The sequence below is a fragment of the Balearica regulorum genome, chromosome 3, assembly GCF_011004875.1.
Source record: "Balearica regulorum gibbericeps isolate bBalReg1 chromosome 3, bBalReg1.pri, whole genome shotgun sequence".
In the NCBI taxonomy this organism is placed as follows: domain Eukaryota; kingdom Metazoa; phylum Chordata; class Aves; order Gruiformes; family Gruidae; genus Balearica; species Balearica regulorum.
The window spans coordinates 98,123,934-98,136,588 of record NC_046186.1 but is presented as its reverse complement, the minus strand read 5'-3'; the positions used below and the strand labels follow the sequence as shown (position 1 = coordinate 98,136,588).

The window sequence follows — 12,655 nt, the reverse complement described above, 5'->3', positions numbered from 1 at the left end:
TGAGAACATGGCAGCATTCATACTCAGTTTACTAACGGCATGAACATTTGCTCCACAGAAAACGTGTGTTAAGTTGACAGCTAAGTATTTTTCCGCATATGCATCTTCTCTTCACTGGAGTCTAAATACTTAGGAGCTTCCCCCTTTCAAAATGCAAATATATACATTTATACACCAGTTACTTTGTGCAAAAATCACCAAGTTGCACTGTACCATTTCAGCCTTGCTTAAAAAACTGCTTTTTAATCAGAGTTGAAGCTTTTCCTTGCTTGAACCTCCTTCACCAAGGTGAGAAACTGAAGTGTGAACACAACCCCCCCTGCCCTTCCCTTCTTTTAATCCCAGTCTCTACCTGAGGCCATTGGCTATTCTTTCTGAGGACTTTGCAACATTTATATTCCAAGTCAAAAAAATCTGTTTTCAGATAAGCCAGGATGATCCTTTTTTATTACTCTGAAGACTAATGCTTGTCCTAAGTCAAATGGCCAATTGCCTCAAAGGCAATTTCTGATCACATTCATCCTTTAACAAAAAGGTAAAAGCCAGAGATCACAGAATGGTAGGGGTTGGAAGGGACCTTTGGAGATCATCTAGTCCAAACCGCCCCCCCCCCCTCCCCCCGCCGCCAAAGTAGGATCACCTAAAGCAGGTTGCACAGGATCGCGTCCAGGCAGGTTTTGAATATCTCCAGAGAAGGAGACTCCACAACCCCTCTGGGCAGCCTGTGCCAGTGCTCTGTCCCCCTCAGAGTACAGAAGTTTTTTCTCATGTTCAGATGGAACTTCCCGTGTTCCAGTTTGTGCCCATTGCCCCTTGTTCTGTCACTGGGCACCACAGAGAAGAGTCTGGCCCCAACCTCTCGACACCCGCCCTTTAGATATTTATAAGCTTTGATAAGGTCTCCTCTCAGTCTTCTCTTCTCCAGGCTAAACAGGCCCAGCTCTCTCAGCCTTTTCTCATACGAAACATGCTCTAGTCTGCTAATCATCCTCGTATCCCTCTGCTGGACTCTCTCCAGTAGCTCCCTGTCTTTCCTGAACTGAGGAGCCCAGAACTGGACACAATCTTCCAGATGTGGCCTCACCAGGGCAGAGTAGAGGGGGAGAATAACCTCCCTTGACCTGCTGGCCATGCTCTTCTTAATGCACCCCAGGACACCATTGGCCTTCTTGGCCATGAGGGCACACTGCTGGCTCATGGAGAACTTCTTGTCCTCCAGGACTCCCAGGTCCTTTTCTGCAGCGCTGCTTCCCAGCAGGTCAACCCCTGATCAGTACTGGTGCTTGGGGTTATTCCTCCCTAAGTGGATGACCGTACACTTGCCCTTGTTAAACTTCATTAGGTTCCTCACCACCCAATTCTCCAGCTTTTCCAGGTCTTGCTGAGTGGCAGTGCAGCCTTCTGGTATATCAGCCACTCCTCCCAGTTTTTTATCATCAGCAAATTTGCTAAGGGTACACTCTGTTCCCTCACCCAGGTCATTGATGAATATGTTGAACAAGACCAGACCCAGTACTGACCCCTGGGGCACACGGCCAGCTACAGGCCTCCAACTAGACTCTGCACCACTTAGCACTCTGAGCTCTGCCATTCAGCCAGTTCTCAATACCAGGTATTTGATGAGAAGAGTCTTGTCTAGTAACAAGCAATAGCAGCTTTAATTAGCATTGGACTACAGACCAAAAAGGTCTCTGATATACATGTATATGTATGTGTATAGCACTGGAGTACAGACTACTGGTCTGAAGTCCAGTATTATATATATGCACATATATAGTGCATTTATAGACAATATATAGACATATATATGTGTGTGTGTGTGTAACTTCAATCAGTTAGCATTAAACAAAGCGTAGTACTCGGGTGTTCAGCATGGCCCTCAGCGTGGTGCTTCCAGAGCAGGCAGCAGGAGCCATGCCGGGGGCCAGGGCCATGGCAGCCCTCTCTCCAGAGCCACAGCCCCAGGGCTGCCCCAGCACTGGCAGCACAGGAGCAAGCGCTGAACAGCAGTGGGGCTGGAGAACTGATAGCACAGTAGCTAGGCAAATTAGGATACAGACGTAGCATCCTCCAACCATGAAGTGACTGGCTAAACTAACATAAATACCTGCGATGTGATGGGCTTGGAGAAGAAGTGGTTATAAAGCACACTGAGATGTATCCAGTGCACACCTCCTGTAACCAAATATAAATGAGCTAATTGCTCATTTCCAACCCTTCCTCACTACAGTACTTTGTATTTATGTGGCTAGAATTTCATTCCAAGTCTTGTAGATTTGAAATTATCATAATGTTTAAGAAAACTATATTCTCAAATCAAGTATACAAAAACTAAACGACCCACAGGTAAGTGTTAACAGGATCATTTTAAAAATTACATTTATCAGGAATTTAAAGTATCATTTAGCCAAACACACACACATATGTGATATATGAACACAAACCCACACATACCTACAGCACCATTAGAAGTTTGATACAGTCTTTCTCAGAAAAAGAGAACCCAGAGAAAATTTCTTTGTTTCTAATCTGCTTTTCACTAGAACGCTCAACCTGTATAGTTGCATGGACCACACAGTCCCCACACAATCTCTCTCTCCTCTACGCGCAACAGCTGCACGCAGTTGTCATTTGTCAAGTATTAGTTTTCCAATTATTTCCTTGCCCACGCTAAAATTAAAAAGATGCATCAATATTTAATGAAAACAGGATACGACTGCATCTCCTGTAGAGCACAACACAGAGTAGTTGTAGAAGACGGAAGCGGGAATATTGCCTCAAGCATGAAGGGGCCAATCAATGGGAAATTCAGCCAGCACAGCTGCCTGCACTGTGCTTGTCCTGCCTAGATGTTCCAACAAACTTGGGACACTTGAATAAGCAAGTCGGCATTGCGCCTGTGCTGCTTGCACACCTGCAACCATGGACTCCATGCGAACTGCGTGTGAACAGGCCGACATGACATAACCGCAACAACTCCTGATCGGACAGGACAGCGGATTGGTTCAGGGCAGCAGCTGACAGACTATAAAAGCAAGGACCTGTGGAGACAGGACGGACCCCCCACCAAACCCCAAGACAACGATCGATGCTGCGAGACGTCGCTGGATCCACGGTGGTGACTATCACACTTGCTATCCTTTCTCTCTCTGTTTCCTTTTCATTCTGTCACTCTCTCCCCTAACTCTTCTCTGAACACGTGCTGTATTTCAAGTACAATAAAGGTTATCTTAGTTGGAACTCCTGGCTGAACAGTATAGTGTTGCAACCTTTGATCTTGGCTGACACTAGACCCCCATTTAGGAGGTAAGCTTGCAATTCTCCCCAGGGCCCACGGTAGACGCAAGGGAGGCTGACTTGCATCTTGAGTAGAACAGCCCCTGTCTGTCTGTCTGACTTGTCTGGGTTTGAATTCAGAGGAGAAACTGGTATCAGCCACAAAGAAAAGTCACTTTGCAACCTGCCTAAGACAGCACCTCAGACTAGTGTAACCTACCTCACCCTGAACAGGCCGAGACAGTAGTCCCTTCGTTTACAGTGACCCCTTAAGAGTAAAGTCTGGTATCAGCCCAGAGTTCTGCTCAAAAAAACCCCTCTCCTTCACTACCCCAGCTCTCCACTCCCCAGTTGTGCCAACACAAACATGTTGATGCAAACATGTTGCAAATGACTTACAGCAGAACCCCACCAGCAACTGAACCAGCCCAACTGAGCTGCAGGAGCCATGATGTATAGTTGGTAATTTCTTCAACCTGTGTCTCCTCAAACTGCAGGCCAAGTTTTCAGAGAACGGTCCTTCTCTAGCATAATCTAGTATTGCACTCGGCATGAGACAGACAGTTCTTGCTGACCTTCCTAATGCCCTTGCAATGATCACAAAGCCCAGGTCAACATGCTTTCTTGCCTCTGTCCTCCAGTAGGGATGGCCACTGCAGATGTAACTTAAAATGTCTGTCAGCAGAGTTAGGCATCCCCACATTCTCTTTGTCACAGAGTGAGAGGGACCTTCCACACAGTTGTAGTGCAAACACTCCAAATGACACAAGAATGTTTGGAAGTAAAAAAAAAAAAAGAAAAAGACAAAAGTCAAAACAAAACCCCAAACCCATCATGCTTTTACATATGCCTGGAAAAAAACTCAACAAATTAAATCAGTTTACTGATCAGACATAGGTTATATATAGTTCATTCAGTCATTCAATCTAATGCTTCACAACTGATCAAGATGATCAAATAATGGACCACCACTGTGCTGTCACTACATAAACACCCCGGCTGCATGGCAATTATAATGCACAAAATTAACATAAATAAGGAATGGAACATAACATCAAGAGACTAAAAGCAGCAAGAGACACGACTGACCTAAAATTTTTGTATAAAAGATGCTATATATGAACTTTTAGTGGAGGTAAGAGGGGAAAAAAAAAAAAAAAAAAAAAGGGAAACATAACACAAAGTATGTTAAAGTAACATGGCAGTGAAGTAGCCAGTGCTGTTCCAACAAAGCCTTCTTCTGGAAGTCTACACAAACACTCCACCACCCCAATTGTAACAGTTTCAAAGGAACTATTCTTAAAACAACCAGAAAGTCCATCCTTTTCCAGACAGATGCCCAGAATAGCCCAGCAATAAGGTGCCTCACTGGCACAGGAGAGACAGATTTAAATCCCTAGTCTAAAACCAGGCGAACTGGAAACTCATGCAAAGTCCTAATGGTGGCATCAGAGTTGATCTCCTGTCTCTGTCCACAGACTGCCCTTTAACATCAACAGAACATCCTGCAGGCAACAGAACAAGCAGATCAAACCTAGATGGCTTTCACACAAGCTCCAATAGATGCAAGCTGCTAAAATGCTCATGCTTTTGAAGTAAACTGCCAGATTTAAAAAAGGGGGGGAGGAATTACTTTTTTTTAATATATTAATTCTGTTCCAGCAAGACACTAAACAAAACAAACTTAGAGGTTCTGAAGAGAAGTGCCCAAGCACAGCTACACCCCAGGGAGATGGATGCAGGGAGCTGTGCAGCAATGGTGACACCTCGTGGTGCCAAATCTCTGAAACACGGACGTCTTCCCAAACACAACCTACCTTCACAACCTGCCGGTGGGGTTCAGAGGAAGCAGCTTTACAAACAAAATAGTCAAACAACCCCTACCTCATTCTCCTCCTAAACCAGGATCTCCTGTAGAGTGAGGAGTCAGAAACTTGACATCAGACCTCTGACTCTGTTTCCACACCTCTTGTCTCTCACTGACCTGGCTTTAGAAGTGTTTTCCCATTCCTTGTTTTGTGGTATTGATAACTACAGGTGGGAAACAGTAGAGATGACTACGTACGATGTTTAATGAAAAATTGCAAAATTAATAGAGGAAGAAAAAGAAGCCAGGACAGCTTTAACATGTTTTGGTCAAAATTATTACCAAAAAAATACTGTAAACAAAAAGCTTCAGGGAAGCAAGTCAACAGTACCAGTTACATAAAAATTAACGTTGTATTTAATGAATTCAAATATATAAAAGTTTACTTTCCTTTATTCTGGTATCTGCCATCCCCAACAGATGCTTAAATGCATTACTTTCTGCAACTTCACAAACAGAAATCTCAGATTACGTATCTCATCACACAGCAGAAGTAAGTTTTCCTTCCCACTGCAGAGGTTAGTGTGAAGTTTTTCCCTAGGATACAAGCTTAAAAAGTTGAGGTACACCTCCCTTTCAGTAAGTGCTCAATATCTAAATTTAAAACCCCAACTTTAAATGTTGTTACAAAACCAAACAGGTAAGAGATGAGAAACACTTTTTATTGCTCTGCTTGAGTTTCTGGGGTTATGGGAGTGAATTCCCAGTTTGGGCAAGAAGTTATTTGGGTTTACAACAAAGCAGAGAGAATTTCATGCAGCAAGGGAGATGACATTTCAAATCATTCTGGGGGAACAGTTATTTTCTAAGGGAAATCTCCCTCCAATCTCCCACCTGTATTTCTTCCTCACATTCATACATGCATAATAACTAATTTTTCAAGTGACACTTGAAACCAAGTCTTTCAAACAGCTAAAATAGCACCTATCTATCATCTAAAAGATGAAAGACTGGTATCATCCCAGGACATTTAGTTTCTTATAACGTGCATGAAAATTGTATTAGCTACATAGGTCAATACTAAGGAAGCACTGTATAATGAGTAAAAGAGATGAGTGGAATATTTGAAGGTAAATTGTAACAATTGTCTTTCAGAAATTGCACGGCTTGACCATGATTTGAAAATCCATTAGGAATTTGTGAAATGGTTAACATGATATCCATAGTGTGACCACCCTATGGCCCTGCAGACTCACTCAGGAGTATTTTTTAATGAGTTTATTCTACATCCAGGGTCATTTTCACATTCCTACTAGAGCAGGAACCTCAGTTACAGAGCACAGGGCATGGGCGTGCTTCATTTGCTGCAGAAGCTAAAGGAAAGGGCTGAAGGCCAAAGAAAACATAGGGGTGCTTAGGCACTTAACTGGAGGGCGCAGAGAAACAGGATTGCTCAGGACTGGGGAGTTTTAAGAGTAAGAAGAGAACTGGTTTTACATAACAAAGTGAAATACTAGAGGATCTGGAGCAGGACTACAGAGTTCAAGGGCAGAATCCCTTGGAAGAGAAGCAGCTTTGCAAGCTGCAATTTTTGGAGCTTGGAAGAGAGAGACATGAGAGAGGGACAGGGTGTTCTGAAGTAAGAAGGCCAAAGGGAAAAAATTACCTCCAGGCCTTCTCTAGAGGTAAGGGAACACACATGTGCGCATTGCCCCTCTTCTCCTTCACCCCCTGCCTCTCTGCCGTCAAGAGCAATAGGGCGAGCTTGTGACTGCAACAGAGACTGGGCATTTGGAAGAGCTGCTGGCACCAAAACCTCTCAGCAACATTCCCCTTCCACGAAATTGCACAAGTACAAATTAACTCTCAGTGCTCAACAGCAGATATTTTTGGCCCTACTGCTTATTTCTTGGCAGCGCAGTTTAAGCAAAGCTAGATGTATTTGTAACATCGTGATTCAAATATATCCATAAAGCAAGCAACATTTTCAAATTGTTGTTGGCTAAGGTCATGTTTTGCAAAGTTACAATTGGTACCAAGTGAGGCTTACCTATTTTTTTTGGAATTTTCATCTTTCCCTCTTTTAACTCCAAAAATTCTTGTAATCAGAGCACTAAAAAGAAGCGTAGATGAATTTCTTACCTAAAGGAAAAAGAAAAGAACATAGTTCGTGTTTTAAAAATCCCTTTGAAATGTACTAATATTTTTTTAAATACAGCCACTAACATACAGTCGAAAAGAAGAACAGCTGAGTGGAGGACAGAGCATGCCTACTGTTCAGAGGTCAGCACATGAACATAATTAATTCATAGCATCTTTCCTCTTAATCAAGATGGGATAGCACTAATAGAAAGTTCAGATTTTTGTAGATGTCCATCTTTAATATAAGGGATACATCCAGATTTCTAGCGGTTCAAAGCATTCATTCTTTGTTCTACCTTAACATGCCATACGGAATACCACCATTTATTGAAAAGCAAAGTAACAGTGAGAATGAAAGTAAATGCACTCCTTACCAGCTAGGTGCACTGACTCAAAATTTAACAGATACATTTTCATCTATAATCTTTGTCCCTACTTTTTGTCAGTATCAGCAGTTCATATTACAGAAAAATGAAAGAAAAGCAAGAAGCGTGACCAAAACTATGACTCTTTTGCAGGTCTACATTATTCTTTATTGTACCTTAAACATTACACCATGTAACATTCCAGAAATCATGGTGCTGCCATTTATAAACATGACCAAAGCTTCACTGAACAGCATCACTCTATATCCTGTTACATTAGAGAAGCAAAATTAAGAATTAACTTACTGCCCAGACAGGTGACATAAAACCTAGAATTGCTGCTTGTATTCCATCTGCAACATAAGGCATGATGTTTTCACCTAAATGTGTATCCCTAAACAGTGCCCGAAGGATATTTAAAGCATGAACCTGTGGGAGTAGAAGAAATATGAGAAAAATATATATTCATTGGAAAATATCTTGAATTTAATGCCTGTTAATTACAGCAATGAACATGTGAAACAAAAGTAATCCATCTGCACATTTACACCACTTTATTTCCATATTAAATACAAGAATACCACTATTAAAGCATATATTAAAACAGTGCAGCAGTAAACACTGTTAAAAACAATTACAGTTTAAAAATACATTCCTCTAACAAGTACAGTCCAGGCATTGCAAGCGAAGGCCAGCATTCTTTTTTCCTTAGCTTATCATGGCTGTAAAAATAACTTTCAAAGTTTAGAATCATCTTTTCCAACATTCTTGACATGCTGTAGATACTGTGAGAAAAAATAAACTACAACTCGCAGGAGGACAATATTAAGCTAAAACTGACAGCCAGGCTTGCTTCACCATATGGAGCATTTTCTGATATTTCTCTACTCTCTGAAGGGGAAGGTGGTAATCTGTGTAGCTTCACAGACTTTGACAAGGCTACATAAATTTATACCAGCAGCAGATCTGGCAGAGCCGTTAGAACGTACTTCTATGTATTGTCAACAAATTCTGGCTTGCCTTTACAAACAGAAAGATTAAGTAATTGATAACAACATTTTGAAGAGAAAGACCTTAACTTTAAAATAATATTTTTATGCATTACAAAAGTACATATTTTAACTTTTAGAAGTTAGTAAGTATACGCATAAAAGCACTTTTGATATGGTATTTTACGGCACACAATATGATTTACGCAACTCATTTATTTACTCTAAGTGTAAACAAATGCTTGCTTGTTCATTTCCTTGTAAAAAGGAAATTACTCTTCTCTTTGTTTAAAAATACATTACAGGCAGTAAACTGATCATATAAATTCAAAATGAATACGACTATGTTTGCTGTACTAGAAAAAAACCCCTATGAAATTATGTCCAATCCATTTTTTAGTATCTTACGTACTTTCAAATTCTAGTGACTTCATAACCTGTGCATATGCAAACATGTTTTAAAATCTAGCTATAGATAATGAAAACAAGTTGTCCTTCTTAAAAACACACATGAATTTCCTTAACTGTCTGAAGTATTGCAAACACTTTTATGACATTTGCCTTCTGATGAAAGGCTGTATTTTACCTGTGGAATTACACTTGATGATTCATTCGCAGGTGCAGCCAAAGACATCAATTCTTCCATTGTCATTTTCAACAAATCTGTTTTGCTCTTCTTTGGTTCTGAAGCTAACAAAGCCTACAGAAAGTTAAAAAAAAAAAAAAAAGAGAAAAATAATTAGGTAATTCTAGCCATTCTTCTTTATTACCAGTTCTGCTCCACGTTACTATATCTACCATATTGCAGCCTAGCTTCTGACCATACACAAGGACTCAAGAAAGACTTGCAAAAAGTAAGCTTCAGTTTTATCTCTCAGTTTTGTTCAAACCTTCTTAGCATTTAATGTTTCAGTAAGAAAACTTCGCTTATGCACTATTCACCTACCTAAAAAAGTTTGCTTGTATACCACAGATAATTTATCACACACACACACAAAATCATAGTATTACAGCAGAAGTATCTGCCATATTATTAAACTAAAAAAATGTCTGTACTAGGAAATGTAAGTTTGTAGAAAATAGATATTTAAGATGACATGGGCTGGCCAAAGAGTAAATCCTGGTTTGCAAAGCAGGATAAAACAAGCAGCACATTTTTAAGAGGAAAGAAGAGACGCACCCATCTCCAAATAGTAGTTCAATGGATAGGCCACCCAGCTGACATGCAAATACTCTAATTTAGTCCTCTGAAATTCAGGACTTGAGTTAAAATAGTCCTTTTCTGTGTCTCGTAGCTCCTGTTGAATTTGTCCAACTTAGTACAAATGGATAATCATAAATCACTTAATTTCTAATAAAAAATTATTATCCATTTGTGTTTTGGGGCCCAGAGTCCGTTCAGCATGAGTGCAAACAAGGTATTTAATAGCACTTTACATCACATAAGAACAACCAAACGAGTGAACAGCAAGCCAAATGAAATATAGAGGTTAGACAGAAACCCAGTAGTCGTCACTGTCAGTTTATCAGTACCTTTAACGATGGGAGAAACAGAGAGGGAAGGGGAAAAAAGTATTCATGAAGTATAAAATAGAGGAGAACAAACTGAAGACCAAAATTTCATACCCTAAAAATGTTAAAGCTGTAACTAGTATTTGCCCACAATTTCCTCACCCACTAACTGGAGCTGTGCCTTCGTACTATTAGGTAATAATATTTCTATTTTAAATAGGTCATTTAAAATGCTCATAACCTTAAAAATTACATATTATCATTAAAACAGATGTGTTTTAGTAAAACAAGAATAAATGTCACGGGAAGCAGATGGCAAAGGGACCACATTGAGTCTCGATTTTATGCATTAATTAAATAACCTTATTAGAGTGCTGTTAGAATATGCATTACAACTTGTAGTTTTATTATCTAAATGCAACATGCTATTTAAGGCTTAATTCATTTTACTGAGTACTATAGGCACATTCAGAACTACTGCCAAAGAACACTACCACCTCTCTTTACAATGAAATTCCAATTAGAAAATCAATTATTTCAGACTAATGAGAAGGTTTGGAATGAACATTGGGATTAACTAACTATGCTAACTTTGTACTCTTCCAAAGCTGTCAAAATAGAAGCATCTGACCTGTTTATCTCAACAGCTATGGCACAGCGTAAGCTTTGCCATACAGACTCAGTAACGTAGGCCAACTGCAGACTACACAGATGTTTTTTGCAGTGGGCTACTGTTGGGTCCACTGAGTCCTTACATTACACAGTGTAACTTTTCACATGAAAAATTGATTCAAACATGTTTGGTTTTTCACATTCTCAAGACTAACGTTAGCTAATGCCCACTGGATTCAAACTCTGTGGTGTGAATGGGGAAACCAGAAGACATGAAATCACCAAATTCATTTTGCAGACAACTTACCTATATAAAAGGGAAAGATCTTTAACTACTGAAATTGAAAAGGAAAACCATCTCTAAGACCAATACCCTATGTCTGATCTCTACAGCCTAGCACACACGAAGCCAGGCGCAGGCTGTGACTGACATAAGAGAGGTCAGACAGAAGCAGGCTGCCTCAACTTTCTCAAGGCTGACTTGGAGTGGAAAACAAGCAAGATGAATTATTCTGGCAGGGAGAGCTTGCTCCCAGCAGTCCTTCAGATTCTTGGAACATGCTAGAGACTACACTTCAGCGAGTGGAGAAAGTTACAAATCATGTAGTTAATCCTGGACTCCTGTCTTAGAAAACTAGTTGAAAATTAAACTGATGGATGTTAATTTAGGTGAAAGCAACCATGGCCACTTTAAGGAGCGAAGGAATGGAAATGGCTTAGTGTAATCTGCAGGACGGACCATGCAGTGACTGACCCCCACAAGGACGCAGATGAGCAGCTGCCTACTACTGCGAGGCACTGAGTAGGAGGTGGTACATCGAGCACAGACAAACCACTGCCAACCAGCTCATCAGCCATTAGTTCTGAACTGGGCAGAAGCCGAAGGCTGGGATGTGTGGAGCTGATGGTAACATGGGGAGTGGGAAGACTGCGGGAGCATGGCCCCACATTCACGAATGTAAGTCTTCAGTAACCTACTCATTCGTGCACTTGAGACTGTCAGTCAACACCAGTTAGTGTGACTATTACTTGATCCTGCTTTATTACTGCTGAGTGGACTTCCCTAGTTCTTTGTAGTATTTTCTAGGCCACCATTCTACAATCGATAGAGGGTCTGCTCACATTTTACCACCCTCCCACTTCGCATGGAAGTAGCACTGAGTTACATGGTTAACAGAGCCTTACTTAATCTGTGAATCAATTTATGAATTTGCCAGGATTATTACAGGGGCCACACAGAGCCTAAGGTCAGTCTTTCGAAATGCTATTTGAATCTACCTTGAGCCAAAAATCTTAAGACTCAGTAGAAGTGCAGCACTCAATAGCGCCAAACATGGTTTAATTTCATGTGGCTTCTTGGTTGCCCAAAGGCAAAGTCTGTATAGAAAAAAGTAACTGTTTGACCAAAAGGAGTTTAAGTAAGAAAAATAAATACATATGTGTATTGACCAAAAAGGACATTAAAAAAAATAAAATCAAGTAAGATGGAGTAACATTAGTTGGTACCTGTATGTAGAATGGAATTCCTGCACTGCGTCTGGTTGCACACAGTGTAGACGAAGGATCACAAGATTTGATTTCTTCTAACACACTGCTTAGCCACTGCTCTGGCATCTTGTGCAGACTCTCATTGTTACATCTACATGAAATAAATACATAAGACACTAGGAGAGAGTTAAAGAAAGCAATTGGTGACCTTAAGAAATATTTCTTACTATATGTGAACATCTCCAAGCATATACACAGATTATTTTTTTAAAGAAGACGGAAATTAAAAAAGGAATTGTACATTTTTCCAATGTTGGTACAAATTATATTAACCCTATTTATTAAGTGCCACTAGGAAAAGGCATTCCACTGAACAGAAAACAGGATTTTGTGCTTCAGCAGTGCAACTGTCCTCTTCTGCCAAGAACTATTATCCTGTTCTGGAGACTAAAACAAAGACATAT

At 40.4% G+C, this 12,655-nt stretch overlaps 1 protein-coding gene across 6 annotated transcripts in view; it reads right to left on the bottom strand.

Annotated features, from left to right (window-relative positions):
* Nucleotides 1-12,655, bottom strand: part of THADA (THADA armadillo repeat containing) — a 166,150-nt gene that overhangs the window by 121,354 nt on the left and 32,141 nt on the right. For all 6 annotated transcript variants that reach the window (XM_075749132.1, XM_075749134.1, XM_075749133.1 and 3 more), the window contains 4 exons: nucleotides 12,210-12,342; nucleotides 9,166-9,279; nucleotides 7,897-8,019; nucleotides 7,134-7,225 (listed from right to left, as the gene is read on the bottom strand). In XM_075749132.1, coding sequence (XP_075605247.1) covers nucleotides 7,134-7,225; nucleotides 7,897-8,019; nucleotides 9,166-9,279; nucleotides 12,210-12,342 — 462 coding nt within the window. The remainder of the gene's footprint in view (nucleotides 1-7,133; nucleotides 7,226-7,896; nucleotides 8,020-9,165; nucleotides 9,280-12,209; nucleotides 12,343-12,655) is intronic.